Source organism: Capra hircus, chromosome 2 (genome assembly GCF_001704415.2).
Source record: "Capra hircus breed San Clemente chromosome 2, ASM170441v1, whole genome shotgun sequence".
Lineage (NCBI taxonomy): Eukaryota > Metazoa > Chordata > Mammalia > Artiodactyla > Bovidae > Capra > Capra hircus.
This window is the reverse complement of record NC_030809.1, coordinates 13,262,158-13,277,744: the sequence shown is the minus strand read 5'-3', so window position 1 is coordinate 13,277,744 and position 15,587 is coordinate 13,262,158. Positions and strand designations below refer to the sequence as shown.

The 15,587-nt window shown below is 54.6% G+C and overlaps 1 protein-coding gene across 1 annotated transcript in view; it reads left to right on the top strand.

Annotated features, from left to right (window-relative positions):
• Positions 1–10,221, top strand: part of SDC3 (syndecan 3) — a 38,641-nt gene extending 28,420 nt beyond the window's left edge. Inside the window, exons 2-5 of the mRNA XM_018057257.1 lie at positions 137–254; positions 2,034–2,647; positions 4,913–5,204; positions 6,151–10,221. Coding sequence (XP_017912746.1) covers positions 137–254; positions 2,034–2,647; positions 4,913–5,204; positions 6,151–6,317 — 1,191 coding nt within the window. The 3' untranslated portion in view covers positions 6,318–10,221. The remainder of the gene's footprint in view (positions 1–136; positions 255–2,033; positions 2,648–4,912; positions 5,205–6,150) is intronic.

The following is a 15,587-nucleotide window of genomic DNA, read 5'->3' as shown; positions in this document are numbered from 1 at the left end:
TGTTTGCCTCTGGAGGCCACATCTGATGCTGTCCCTCCACTGTCACTTGGCCTTGGAGAGTGCCGGTTGCTCCTCTGGGCGTTTCCAGGCCGCTGGCCTCAGGTGCTGAGCCCTGTGCCCAACCTGCCCTCCTCAGGCCCAGCGCTGGCGCAGTGAGAACTTCGAGAGGCCCGTGGACCTCGAGGGCTCTGGGGATGACGACTCCTTCCCCGATGACGAGCTGGACGACCTCTACTCCGGGTCGGGCTCTGGCTGTAAGTATCCCCTTCCCTTTTCCTACATATCATGTCAGCAGTGCCCCATCCGAGGCTTTGATGGCAAGGAAGAGGAGCCTTCATAGGGTAGGCTCCCTTAAACGTGGGCTGGGGGAGGGAGAGGTCATTGAGGGGCAGCTCCTGGACCTGAAGCACGTAAAGGGCAGGCTGTCCTCCCCCGGGGCGGAACCGGGGCTTTAAGGAGCCCAGCACTCCCGGTTTCTCTGTCTCTGCGTCTCTGTTTGCACTGTTTGGGTCTCCCTGCAGACCTCCAGCCTCTGCCAAGGAACACAGACGCTTCTCAGTAACCCAGGTTTCATACCGTCGTGACCACTTGGAGGAACTTGGTGGTCAACTTTTCAGGTGCAGTCAGCAGAGACCATTTGATTGGCTCAGCTTGGGTCAGGTGGCCAAGGGCGGGCTCAGGACAGTGACGGAAAAACAGGAGGGGCCTCCAGTGGTGCCTGAGACAAACCAGTTCCATGGTCCCGCCCAGAAAGGCCCCATGAGATAAGCGAGGCACGCTAAGGTGGATCCCAGTTTCTCTACCTAATGGCTGTGCTGTCTTTAGCCGTTTTCCCTCCCCCGAGTCTGTATTCTTATCTGTAAATAGTGATAAATTTGCCTTCTTCTCGGAGCCTCTGGGGGCTCTTCCCAGGTGGCAAGTGGTTAAGAACCTACCTACCAGTGCAGGAGACATTAAGAAGGGCTGGTTTGACCCCTGGATGGGGAAGGTTCCCCGGAAGAGGGCACGGCAACCCCCTTCAGTATTCTTGCCTGGAGAATCCCATGGACAGAGGAGCCTCGCAGGCTACAGTCCACGGGGTCGCAGAGTCAGACAGGACTGAAGCGACTTGGCACCCGCTCACACACGCCGAGCCTCTGGAAGGCTTCCGTTTAAGAGTCAGGGCCTGGCACAGAGATGAAGCTCTGCAACTGGTAGTAAAAAGGGGTGTGTTGAGAATGGGGCCCTGGAGGGGGCAGGCTGAGTCTAATGGAATGGTGGGGGTCTGTGTGCTTTGGAGCTGGCCACCTACAGCCCCTCGCCTCTAGTCTCCTCACTTTAGCCCATTCCTTTAAGCCTCTCGTGAGTTATAAATCTCGTGAGAATCTTCATAAAATCCATCCTGAAGGTGGATCTCTACTTCCACACCTCTCAGGCTCCTCCCCATTCCTCCTCTGCCTGGTTCAGTCCCCCCTGGGAGCTGGAATGGCTTATCTCTCTCTCTCCTTATTTTCTCCCAAGGCCCTCCCTTCACCTGTCTGGGTTTGGAGTCCAGATTGCTCAAGCAGCCTCTATGGGAGGGGCTTGTTCTCCTTCTTGCTGTCTGCTTGTGCCTCTGGGGGTATTCATGTAGCTTGTATGCATGTCTGACTCTTCCCAGAATGCCACAGCCATCCTCCCCTCCCCTGCCTGCAACCTCCAGCAAGATTTGAAGCCAGTAGGGCCTGAGTTGCCACTGCCTAGAATCAGTCTGCTAGAAAAGCTCCAGACTAGGTGGGCTGGAATAGTCAGGGAAGACTTCCTGGAAGAGGTGGTCCCTTAGAATTTTTGGCTAGGCAGAGAGGAGTTGGGAAGCATCACTAGCCCCATCAGTCAGCTGGTAAGCTTTGACCAGACTGTGCCTTCCTCCTTTCCCTCTTGTCTTGGGAAAATTATGCAAAGGGTGAGGGTTGGGAGCCTCCCATCTTGATGGCTGTTGCTTATCTGGGATCCTCATGCCTTCAAATCACCCAGCTTCCTAGCTCTCGCCTTCTCCCCCTCCCCCACCCCCTCAGACTTTGAGCAGGAGTCGGGCATTGAGACAGCCATGCGGTTCAGCCCAGATGTTGCCCTGGCAATGTCCACCACCCCCGCGGTGCTGCCCACCATGGACATCCAGCCTGTGGGCACCCCGTTTGAAGAGCTCCCCTCTGAGCGCCCCACCCCAGAGCCAGCCACCAGCCCCCCACTGGTGACAGAGGTGCCAGAAGAGCCCAGCCAGAGAGCCACCACCGTCTCCACCCCGACAGCTACCACCACTGCCACCGCCACAGGGCCCCCGACGGCGGCCACAGCACCCGCCACCGTGGCCACCGCCGCACCCAGCATCCCTGCGGCGCCCCCGTCCGCGGCCACCACCTCTGTCGTAAGGACCACCGGCGTACGGAGGCTTCTGCCTCTGCCACTGACCACAGCGGCCACAGCCCGGGCCACCACCCCAGCGGCGCCCTCACCTCCCACCACGGTGGCTGTCTTGGACACAGAGGCCCCAACGCCCAGGCTGGTCAGCACAGCTACCTCCAGGCCAAGGGCCCTTCCCAGGCCGGCTACCACCCAGAAGCCTGATATCCCTGAGAAGAGCACCCTGCCCCTGGGGACCACCGCCCCAGGACCCACGGAGGTGGCTCAGGTGAGCCGGTGTGGAAAGGACAGGGAGTCACAGGGCAGAGGAGGGTGGGTCAGGGCTCAGGGGTGGGGGTGGAGGTGGAGGTGGGGGGAGGAGGATGGAGCTGGACAGGGATGGAGATCTAGGAGGTTCTGGAGGTGAGCAAGACAGAGCGGGAGGTTGAGAGAGGTATGAGGCCAGGGCTGCGGGTAAGTCACAGGGTGAGGACAGAGGTCGAGATAGATGGGGATGGAAGAGGGACCGGGCCTAGGTCTTTAGATGTTAGATGAAGACATTAATGAGGAAGGAACTGGGAGAATGGGAGTGTTAAAAGGGGCAGGGGCCAAGGGCCTGTGTGTTCTGGTTAAAAGCACAGACTCCGGAGCTCTACAGCCAGGACTGGAATGCTTCTACCACCATGCGACTTCAGGAAGTCACTGATCCTTTTTATACCTTTGTTTCCTTATCTGTGAAAAGGAGAAAAGAATAGAATGCAAATCGCAGGGTTGTGAGAGTTAACTTCCCCAACAGGGCCAAGGCTCTTAGAGCAGTGCCTGGCGATCCTAAACACCCAGAAAGTTTCACTTTGTTGTTACCACCACCGTCATCATCGTTGTTGTCGTTGTCCATCTGAGGGGGATTAAGAGCTGGGTGGTGGGAGAGGGATACTGCAGGCCATGTTCATGGAGGCTGCCTGGGTGGAGGCACAGTGCTAGGCGCTTAGCTGTGCCACCACCTCTTTGCCCTCTCATGCCTACCCTACGGGGCCGGGGAGGGGCATTGCCACCACCCTCCCTTAAGGTGGGGCCACCTTCCAAGGCTTCACAGGCAGCAGTGGCAGAGTCAGGATTTGAACCTGGCAGTCAGCTCTAGGGTGTGTATGTGTGTGTGGGGGGGGTGTTATGGATGGTGTGTATGTGTGTGTGTTTGGGGTGTTATGGATGGGGGCGGTGTTTCAGGGAAGAGGGTGAGGATACCAGGAATGCCAGGATGGGGACGGGATCAAGGAAGTGGGAGAAGTAGCCTGATCCTTGCTGCCGCTGCTGGGCAAGGAGTGGATGTAGTGACACTGACTGGGGTACTAAAGCCCTTTGCATCCGCCTCATCGAGGAGGACCCCCCAGGCTGTGGAGCTGCCTTTGGGTCAGCATCAGCCCGTCTGATCCCCAGCCAGCCCCAGCGGAACACAATCCCTGCTCCAGGCTCCTCTGAGCAGCTAGGGGAACCTGGTGTTTCACAGATGCTTGGCCAGGCAGGCTGGGGACGCAGTGCTGGGGCACGGAGAGCAGGTCGTTGGTGCAGCCTCTGGGCATGTGCATGGCCTTTCCTGGGCCTGGACACTGGACCCACTGTCTCCATGCGCACCTGTGAAGCAGCTCCATCCTTGCTGCGATCCCAGCTCTAGTTGGGATCCTGCCTCCAGGTGCTGGGAGTCATCGAGATTTGTGGTGCTCTTGGACTGACCTTGGGGCTTCTCTTGTGGCTCAGCTGGTAAAGAATCTTCCTGCAATGTGGGAGACCTGTGTTCGATCTCTGGTTTCCCTTGTAGCTCAGTTGGTAAAGAATCTGCCTGCAGTGCAGGAGACCTGGGTTCAATCCCTGGGTCAGGAAGGAAATGGCAACCCACTCCAGTATCCTTGCCTGGAAAAGCTCATGGACAGAGGAGCCTGGTGGGCTGCAGTCCATGGGGTCGCAAAGAGTTGGACGTGACTGAGCAACTTACACTTACTTACTGGACTGACCTTCAGGCTAAGGGACTCAGCCTTGCCCCAGGCACATGGATTGAGGATCAGGCCCAAGTATTTAAAGTCTGCACCCAGCTGTCCCCAGACAACAGTCCCTGACCGTAATCTGCTAAGGATTATTACAAAGGCAGCTGGAGAAGGAAGGGATAGAGATGGGATGGGGACCAGGATGTGGCCAGGATGAGAACAGAGGTAGTGTAGTGTAGTGGTTAGGGACACATATTCTGGAGTTGGACAGATCTGGATTTTAGTTCTGCTTCTACCACTTACTAGCTGTGTGTCCTTGGGCAAGTCATTTAACCTTTCTGAGCCTATTTCCTACTCTGCAATGTAGGGGCACTAATACCTTCTTAATGGGAATATTGTGAGGGGAAAAGGCCCATGATGTGCTTAGCACAGTGCCTGGCCCATGGTGAGTGCGTAGTGAGTGTCAGCCCTCCCAGGGAAGTGGAGTGGTGGCACTGGGCTAGTGTGCATGTGTGTATGGCTGTCCTGTGGCGGGGGTTCTGGGCCTGGCTCCTGGGCTCATGCTGCCCTCCCTACAGACCCCAACTCCAGAGTCCTTCCTGACCACCATCCGGGATGAGCCAGAGATGCCAGTGAGCGGGGGACCCAGTGGGGACTTTGAGCTGTCAGAGGAAGAGACCACACAGCCAGACACAGCCAATGAGGTGGTGGCTGTGGGTGGGGCCGCAGCCAAGCCATCACCTCCGCCCGGGACGCTGCCCAAGGGTGCCCGCCCAGGCCCTGGCCTCCTGGACAATGCCATCGACTCAGGCAGCTCGGCGGCTCAGCTGCCCCAGAAGAGCATCCTGGAGCGGAAGGAGGTGCTCGTAGGTGAGACTTGGGGCCTGGGAGGAGCCCAGAGTGGGCAGCTGGTGGGGCCTCAGTTTTCCCCCTAGGAACCCAGGAGGGAGGGTAGGGTGTGGGTTTACTAGGAGCCTGGTTTCCTAGGAAGGGAATGCTGGGGGTTTGGGGACCCCAGGACCCACTCTCTAGTTCTTCTTCTGACCCTTCTGATCCCAGAGTCTGGCCCTGACTTTGTCCTACCTCCCGCACTTTCCTCAGCACCCTCTGACCTCTTCTCAGACTCTGCCCTTGACCTCCCTGGGCCATGCTGGTTTACCTCTCCTGGACCTTATCCCCTGGATCCTAATCTAGGGCCCCATCCTAGGTTTGATCTGCTCCCACCCTTGATACCAGCCCCGAGGACCTGCCCTTGGCCTTCTCTCCTGAAGAGTCTCTGGATTTGTGGTTCAAACCCTGTTCCCCACTTATGAGCAGCGTGGCCTTGGGCAGGTCCTTCACCTTTCCAGGCACGCTTTTTCCTCATCTACAAAATGGGTGTTATCATTTTGCTCTTAACCAGTCTCAGCGCATGTGTGTTCATGTTAACTGTTCCACAGTTGGGATGTGTCCTAGTTTAGATGGCAGAGTTTTTTCTTTCCTAAGGGTATATAAAATACCGGAGCATCTTCTTATTGATGGCATCTTACATTTAATGAGGACCTTAGCACAGCACCTCCCTAGTAGCACTGTATGAAGATTCCATGTGTTCATATGATTAGAGCAGTGCCAGGCTGAAGTGAGGAGTATCAATGGCAGCCAGTGCTGGTGTTTTAGCATTGACTCCAGACTTCACTCCGACTCTCGTCTCAGGTTTGAGATTCCCAGCCCTTTCCCAACTCTTGCTTCTACCTGCAAGGACCCTCTGCCCTTTCCTCAGGCTCTAAGCATGTCTTGCCCTTCCTGTGGCCTTGACCTTTGCCCTCTTTCTCCGCAGCTGTGATCGTGGGCGGGGTTGTAGGCGCCCTCTTTGCTGCCTTCCTGGTCACTCTGCTCATCTACCGCATGAAGAAGAAAGATGAGGGCAGCTACACGCTGGAGGAGCCCAAGCAGGCGAGCGTCACATACCAGAAGCCTGACAAGCAGGAGGAGTTCTACGCCTAGCGGAGCCAGAGTGCCTCCCTGTAGCCTCAGCGCCACCCCTATATCCAGTCCCTGGCCTGGCACCCCCAGCCCCGGCCTGGGACTGGGCCTAGGAGACATCCTGGCCCCACTTCATCTCTGCCACCCTCCCAAGGTCTGCCCAGACTGCCAGCTTCATGCAGCTCTTCCCCAAGGGACAGGGGGCACTGCCGTCTGCTCCAGACTGTGCCCTTATGAGCTCATCACTTGTTCCACATACTCCTCCCCCCACCACCAGCTTGGGGCTTTAGGACCTCACATCAGATGGACAGGAGGAAGGGAACTCCTGATTGGCTGGTGGACAAAGGGGTGGGACTTCAGCCCCAACCTGGCCCCACAGGGCTGGCTGAGGTTTCCTTTTGGAGGCAGAGAGGCACTCCGGCTGGTTTCCAGGACAAGCATTTGGCAAGCCCAGCCCTTGCAATCATTGGGACACTGCACCGTGTTGCTTCTGTCCCAGGCTCACTCTCTGCCTGGGTGAGACGGTACCCCTCACCCACCAGCCTGTTTTGTCCTGGCCTCTCTGGGGTTGTGGGGTCATTTTCCCTCACCTCTGCTCAGTGCACATGCACCCACAGGCTTCACTCCCTTCCTGGTCTGCCCCAGCTTCCTGAGAGTGCTCTGGCAGCCACTGGTGAGGAGGGGTTTGCACCTCCTTCTTCCTAGTGGACTCTGCACAGACACCGTCTCTCACATGGTTACACACAGAAAAGCACGCAATGACAAAATCACACGTGATCTTGACCACCTAACCAATCCAGATATGTCACAGACACACACATGCTTCCAAAGATGTTTATTCTCATATGTTTCTTATGTGCTCCCCGCCCCCCCCCGCCCCAAATGCTGATGACAATGCAAGTCACTAATCATCATAACCTAATGGTAACAGTGCGGCCTGCCTCGCTCTCTGCCATCCCGCCACCCCTACTCCTGCCCACTCACATACCCTCTGACACCACACATGTTGCCTCCAGCTTTCAAGCTCACTGGGGAGGGTGCAATTAGGCCGAAACAATCAGCCCATATTGGGTCCCCAAGTTGCCCCGTCACGCTCAGCCTTCATGACCCCTTACCAACCACATTGCCACCGAACCCCAGTGAATCAGACACAATCCCATGTGGGTGCACAATCTCACCCGCACCCACACAGCCCTGCTGTCACGCTTGGACACTTGCCTTTCCTGGAATTAAGTGTAGTGTGGGGGACATGGCCACAAGCCCCCTCAGGGCATTGCACACCCGCTGAGCCTGGCTTCACCCTACCTGCCCCCTCCCCTCTGAAGCCTGCAAAGGGCTTGGTTGGGGGGTAAGTTCCCCACTTGCTGAGGAAGGCAGGCTGGTTCCTGGAATTCAGTCTTGGGCTGGAGAGGGGGCATGGGTCTCCCAGGACCAAAAGCTCCTGGTGGGAAGGGGGCATGTGGTGAGGCTCCTGGTCTCCTTCCCTCCTCTTCTTGCTCTGAGCTAGGGGGTCGACTCTGCCTCCCAGGACACAAGTCTCCAAAGTGCCTGTGAGGGTGGGCCTGGCGCCTGGGGCCTCTGCACCCTCTCCCTTTGGCCTCACCAGGCCCCCCTCAGCCCCACCCCTGGGCCTTCTTGGGGACCTTCCGGTGGACCTGTGCCCATGCATTTGGCCAGACAACCTGATGTTTCTGCTGGCTGCAGCAGAAACAGTCCATCCAGACACTGTCCTTGGCTGAGGGCTGAGGACAGGCGGGGTTGGGGGTGTCCCAGGCTCCAGCTCGCCTCCCTCTTCTTTGTTACCCTTCAAATGGGGCCACTTCTGTAGATATTTTAAACGTGGGGTCGCAAATCTCCCATGGGGGCTGTGCTTTGAGCGGGGTCTTGGAGCCAAGGGATGTGGTCTGAGTCGTGGGTGGCTGGGGCTCACCCCTCCACCCCTTGCCCACAACCCCGGTTAAAGTCAGAAAGCCGAGTTTTATTTCTGTTCCCTTTTGAAGACTTGCTGGCAGGAGGCTTCTGAAGGGTGAGGGCCGGGGGTGCCTGAGGCAGTGAGGGTGAGGTTCCAGGGAGCTCCTGCAGCCTGTCTTTTCCACCGTCTTCCCAGGCTGAGGCTCCATCTCTCAGACCTATAGGCCACCTTGGCAAGGCCTGGAGGCTTGTGAGGAACCCCCCTGGTACGAGTCTTTGCGGGGCAGGAGCAGAGGGAGGCATCCTAGGCTCTGGTGGAGGTGACCTGGCCTCAGTCGTTTCTGGAGCGGAAGGGCGGGGGGACGAGGGAGACCAAAGCCGGCCCCAGCCTCCCCTCCCTCTACTCTGCCCCTTGGCAGGCTGCTGTCTTAGGGCAGCAGCTCTGGTGAGAAGGCCCCTGGGCAGGCCAAGGCTGGAAAGCCAGGGAGCATGGAGGAGAGAGGACCTGGACCATCCAGGGATGGTGGGACCAGGATTGGAGGCCCAGCAGTGGGCATGGCCTCTGCACAGCCCCTGGGGGGTGGGGGCAGGGTCCAGCACAGGACGGCTGAACAGGGCCTGGGTTGACTGGAGTGGGCTCGGAGGGGCTGCATGGGTCCAGCCTGACCCCAGCAGGCCTGACTTCTCACCTCCTGTGGGCCAGCCTCTAACCTGGGGCCTAGGGCTTTGCCACCCGACACCCGATGCCTCTTTCTGCATCCTTAGCGTTGGAGAGAAGAGACTGAGGGCTTCATTCATTGAGCCCTGGCCCTGAGACAAATGTCCAGGCTTTATCTTCATGAAGTTTAAAAACAGTCCAAGTCCAGCACGGCAATCCAAGAGCAGGCCATGAAAAGGATGAGCTGGTTGTGAGTGCAGGCCTCACCCTGCCTGGACACAGGGTGTGATGCGTGCAGGGCCTGCCCGAATATGTCCCCAGGCACCCTGGTGCTCCTGGGGAGGTGTCCTGCAGGGGCCTAGTGTTTCCAGAAAACACAGCCGATTCCAAAGGAAGAGGGGCTTGTGTGATTGACAGCCTCTCTGGGGCCTCAGCTGCCAGAGAGGACAAGGCGGGCCGGGGTCAACCCCACCCCCAACTGTGACTTCTAGAGCCCAGGCTCTTATCTCCCTAGGGGGTGAGAGGGGTACCTCCCCGGAAGGGTTGGTCCCCTCGATACGAAGCAGACGGGTGATCACTGGGGCCCAGGCCGGGCAGGTCGGTGGGCAGTGGCTTGGGGTGCTCAGGCCAGACCCACCTGGGGTTGGCAAAGCCATCTGTCCAGGCCTCCAGGCTGGGCCCCTGGGCACAGGGAGCAGACACACCTCTGCGTCACAGGGCAGAAGGGGCCACCACCTCCTTGACGCTCCTGAATTCCTTCTCCTGCCAGCCACTGCCCTGGACTTGCTTCCCCAGGCCTCCTGCCTGTAAATAGAAGTCCACAAACTGTGTACAGATTTACAGAGATACTGAGGCTGGGCCCCAGAGTCGCCATCAAAGGGCTCGTGGCCCCAGCATCCCCCGGGTGCCCAGCAGGCAGCTCAGCGCGGTGGCCCCAGCGTGGTGAATGCATGTAAATATTTTTCGTAGGCAGTGTGGCTCCAGAGAGCCCCCTGAAGACTGTGTCCACCCCCCATCCCCTGCCTCCCACCATGTCCTTTCTCCTGTACAGATCCTCCAAGAACCCAGCCTGGGGTGGGGGGAATTTGTCCTTCCCTCCCCCAGGCCTTCTCTGCCCCTTCTCTTCCCCCTAACCTGTTTATTAACCATACCTGTCCCGAGTTCATGGCCAAAACTCAGTAGGAAAAAGCGGTGGAAAAAGACTGGAAAAAGAAACCAAGGCACCTGCCCCACTGTGGGTGCTCTCCCCTGTCCCAGCCTTGTGAAGGAACTGTTTGTTTCCTTTTTTTTTTTTTTTTTAACACTTCCCGTGCTGTGCCCATTTATAAGAGGAAATAAAATTAAGCTGAAATGATGCATTGTGGTCAGAGTGTGAGATAAGCATGGAGGTCATTTGGGGAGGGGCAGTCTGTGGCCCCACTTGGGTCTCAGCCACATCCCCCTGTAAAGGAAATTGAGAAGCAAGCAGAGAAAATTGACCAACAACCCCTCGCGGGAACCATTATGGTAACAGCTGCTCTAGCTTTAGAGTGTTCAGGAAACCACGGAGCTGACTGCGGCCAGGCTGAATGGGGGCTGCGGTTGGGCAGGGGCCAGGACGTGCTGGCGTTGGGGGCTCTGTGGTCGACCCCCAGGGGAAGGACTGGTTTCAGGCCACAAGGAGAGAAACCTGGAACTGCAGGGTATTGGAATCAGTCGGCTGAGGTGAGATGTCTTTAGGTTCTGAAGGGCCTGGTTTCAAACCCAGGTGACGTTTCCTAATTCTGACTTAGCCTGAGCCTTAGCTTGGCCTGGGCCTCAGTGTTCTCACCTGAGGAATGGGATAAGCATTAATGACACCCCCCTAGATGGAAGGTAGTGGGATTGTGAGAGGAGGAACATTAAGCAGAGGGACTGGAACTATCAGTCTGAGCTCACAGGGTCTTGCATAATGGCGTTGGAATAGAACAGAACCCTGGGCCAGGAGGCGTTCTGGAAGCCCAGATGGCCTCCTGGGGTTGCAGGGTCATGGAGCTGAGGGTGTTAGAGCCAGCCCTGGGCTCCTCAGGGTAGAAATCCTTTCTTCAGCACCTCCTGGGGGATTTCCCTGGCGCTGCCCGCATACCTCTTATAACAGGGGCTTGGTGCATGCTGGAGACCAGCAGGTCACTCTGCCTGTTGGGAAGTCCTTTATTTTTAGCCCAAATCTGCATCTCCTGTGTTTCCTTTCTCTGGAGGCACACGGGGCTCTGCCCCCTCACCATGAGATAGCCCTAGGCATGAGTGTCAGGGTCAAAACCTTTCCTCCTCCAAAGGAGCCCTCTGCATGTCCTCCAGAGGTTTACTTCTCTTGCAGTGGGATGTTCACAGGGGCCCTGATGGTTCTGGGGTGGGTTAGAGGCTGAGGCGCCTGGATTTAGTTCAAGATCCTACCCATCCCACCTTCTTCCTTCACTCAAGTTCCTTGAGTGCCTCCCTGTGCCATCGTGGGGAGCGCTTACACATACTGGGGAGAGAGCCAATAGCCAGGGTCTCAGGACTATGTAATGATGCTGGTCAGGGGGTGTCTTCCCTGCTCAGCCACCGTCTCCAACCACCCCCTGCCAAACATCCCTCTTACTGCCAGACAGTTCAGGATCAAAGCTCCAAGGCCCAGTCTTCACTTTGGAATCTCTGACCACATGGCCCCTGACAGTCTCGGGCGGTGCAGTTGTCGGTTGGGGTGAAGGAGCCAGCAATGTCACTTGACGGTCTTACAGAGGACTGGGCCCCAGTTAGAAGCCCGCTATGATGTGAGGGGTTAGTTTGCCACCATTCAAGTCCCAGCTCCTGATGTGGTTCCCTCCTCCAGGAAGCTTTGGGAAGTGGGTTCCATCCTCCCTGAGTCTAGAATTATCTCCCTTCCGGCAGGTGCGCCCCTCACCTTCTCATTTCAATTCGAGTGACATGCATCATGTTGTATTCTCAAAGAGTCTGATCCTGGGGTCAAGAAGACCCAGCTGTGTGCACTTGGGCACAGTGCTCTATCTCTCTGAGCCTGTTTCCTTACGAGTAAATGTGAACAATAAGGTCGATATTTGGAGACCCCTGTGAGGATTAAATGAGATAACATTGAAAGCAACTAGCATGGAGTTCGGCTGCCATATGTGGCTGCCATCTGCGGGACTTCAGTCCCTCTTTGTACGGTCGGTCTTTATTCAAATGCTAACTCTGCCACCGACTAGCTCCGGGACCTTGGGTGGCTTATTCCAACTCACAGTGCTCAGCCTCCTCACCTGTAAAATGGGGACAGTAATAGTACCGGCCTCAAAGGCATGGTGCTCAGAATCATGCCCGACACACAGTAGGTGCTGTGTAACTGGGGGCCATTATTCGCATTGTTGTTGTTGCTGTCGTTACTATTGTCATTATCTGCAGAGTCCAGCCTGCTGCCTATTGAATGAATAGATGACATGGAATCTGGGTGGAAATCAAGATATCGGTGTCAGCTTTGGAGTGAACGATGATTTAGGCTGAGGCTTGTTCGAGCTGAGGCTGACACCTGGAAATCATCCACATAGAATGTACAGATGGGCTGGGAGTTGCTGAGACTTGGAGCATTTCTCTCAGGGCCCCCTGGTCCAGGGATGAGCAACAAACAGAGGGGGAAGGAGGAAGAATAGCTGATTGTTTCCTGAAACCCAAGAGGTCACAGCTGCTTGCCAAGCTGCCCCAAGAACAGAGCGTGCTCAGCTTCCGAGGGCCGCCCACCCTGTCTCTGCTGGCTTAAGGGTGTGCTTGGGGCAGACCGAGGGTCCAGATTTATCACGGGGGCCTTATTTGCATGCAGGGAGGAAGGAGGCTGGGCCAGAGCAGACAGCAGAAGGGATGGCGTGAGGCACCAACTGCCAGGCACCCTGAGACCGGCTCTTCTCATATTAACTCATTTTAGCCTCATGCAGTTCTGGCCTCCTGGCTGGTTGGTTTTTTTTTTTTTTTTTTTCTTTCGCAAATGAAGAAACTGCAAGTTTACAGAAACCTGAGGCCATTAAGCTATTAAAGGGTGCAGTGGGATTCGAGTCTGAGTCTCCACATGGAGTCAGTGTTCTTACAGTTCCACCCGCCCTTTCCTCCCTCTACAGTGTGAGCGTGGGCAGGCTACTAAGCTTCTCTGAATCTCAGCTATATCATCAGAAAAACAGAAGCACAGGGTATTGAAAGGCTCAAAAGAGACATTAACACATGACAACTGTGGGTGCCTTGCAAGAGTCACAGCCCATTTGCAGACATAGTCTCAGTTCTTGGAGAGAATGATCCCCTTGCTTAACAGATAAAGACGTTGGCCCTGTGAGCAGAATCCACACTGTGGACACTTCTATAGGACAAATGACCCAGCTTCTTCAACAAATAAATTGTAAGGAAGGGAAAGAAAGAGATGGAGAGGGACTTTATAGATAAGCCTAAAAGGCATGTTAACCAAATCGTGTGGGAACTTGATTCGGATCCTGTTTCAACAAATTCTATTTGAAAAGAAAAAATTATGGGGCAAGTGGAAATTTGTATCTTGAATGAATATTTGTCATAAGGGAATCATTGTCAGTGTTCTTAGAAGTGATAATGGCCCTGTAGTTATGTTTTTTAAAAAGAGTCTTTATCTTTAAACGGACTAAATTTTGGCAGATGAAATGATTAGATGTCTGGAATTGGCTGAAAAAATATGGGGGAGGAGTGGGTGAGAGAATGGAGGATGTAAGACAGGACTTGAGTTGATAACTGTACAAGTTGAGTAGCAGGCTGCATAGGGGGCTCACTATATTATTCCATCAACTCTAAATGTTAAATTCTTCATAATAAAATACTAAAGAGAGGAATTGATTCCCAGGGGGCATGAAGACTTGCCAGGGGTCACACTCCCCCGTGGAAATGCAGAGCTGGCTCTTCTGACTCCACGTCCAGCCCCCTGGCCCTCACCCATCCCTGCTCTGGACTCCTGCAATGTCACATTTTCTGTGGCCTGGTGTCCTCCACTTCCAGATGGCCAGCTCCTTTAGGGGCCCCGCCCCCTCCTCTTTTATGGAAACCGACTCTCATGAATGACTGTGATGAAGGAATTTGCATGAAACTGTGATGAGAGACGTGGCTTCAGCTATGGCTTCCTCCAGTGGTGCTTGCCTTCTGCCAGAGGGAGTAACGGAAGTGGCCCTTCCTGATGGGTGGGGTGTTACAGTTCATGAAGTACTCTCCAGGGAATCCTTGGCCTTGCTTATGGTCCACACCAGTCTCAGGAGGTGGGATGGTTGGGAATGACTCCTCCCACTTTGAAGGACTTTGGACTTGGTCACATCTCCCCATTTTCAAGGTGCAGGCCAAGTCTAGACCTTTACTATACCTTGCTGGAAATACTGAAAGAGAATCGAGAGAAGTTGGTTCTCCATCAGCCTCAGTGAGTTCCTTCTGGCTTGTCCTAGAGTCTTGGCTTCCTCTTCTGCATAATAGACACAGTGAAGGCCCCTGCAGAGTTTGTGGGCATCCAAAGAGGAGGCAGGTCTAAGTGTTCAAAACAATGACTGACACACAGTAGGTGGACAACAGTAAGAGTGATGGTCTTCACAGTAATAACAATCACAGAACACGTAGATTGCACTTACCATGTGCTGGGCATGACCTAAGCACTTTTAAAATTGTGTGGCATTTAGAAAAATGGCAAGTGGCACCTAGTAACTCTACACATGGACATCACCAGATGGTCAACACTGAAATCAGATTGATTATATTCTATGCAGCCAAAGATGGAGAAGCTCTATACAGTCAACAAAAACAAGACCAGGAGCTGACTGTGGCTCAGATCATGACCTCCTTATTACAAAATTCAGACTTAAATTGAAGAAAGTAGGGAAAACCGCTAGACCATTCAGGTATGACCTAAATCAAATCCCTTATGATTATACAGTGGAAGTGAGAAATAGATTTAAGGGTTTAGATCTGATAGATTGCCTGATGAACTATGGAATGAAGTTCGTGACATTGTGTAGGAGACAGGGATCAAGACCATCCCCATGGAAAAGAAATGCAAAAAAGCAAAATGGCTGCCTGGAGAGGCCTTACAAATAGCTGTGAAGAGAAGAGAGGTGAAAAGCAAAGGAGAAAAGGAAAGATATAGGCATCTAAATGCAGAGTTCCAAAGAATAGCAAGAAGAGATAAGAAAGCCTTCTTCAGCGATCAATGCAAAGAAATAGAGGAAAACAACAGAATGGGAAAGACTAGAGATTTCTTCAAGAAAATTAGAGATACCAAGGGAACATTTCATGCAAAGATGGGCTCGATAAAGGACAGAAATGGTGTGGACCTAACAGAAGCAGAAGATATTAAGAAGAGGTGGCAAGAATACACGAAAGAACTGTACAAAAAAGATCTTCACAACCCAGATAATCATGATGATGTGATCACTCATCTAGAGCCAGACATCTTGGAATGTGAAGTCAAGTGGGCCTTAGAAAACATCACTACGAACAAACCTAGTGGAGGTGACGGAATTCCAATTGAGCTATTTCAAATCCTGAAAGCTGATGCTGTGAAAGTGCTGCACTCAATGTGCCAGCAAATTTGGAAAACTCAGCAGTGGCCACGGGACTGGAAAAGGTCAGTTTTCATTCCAATCCCAAAGAAAGGCAAAGCCAGAGAATGCTCAAACTACTGCACAATTGCACTCATCTCACATGCTAGTAAAGTAATGCTCAAAATTCTCCAAGCCAGGCTTCAGCAA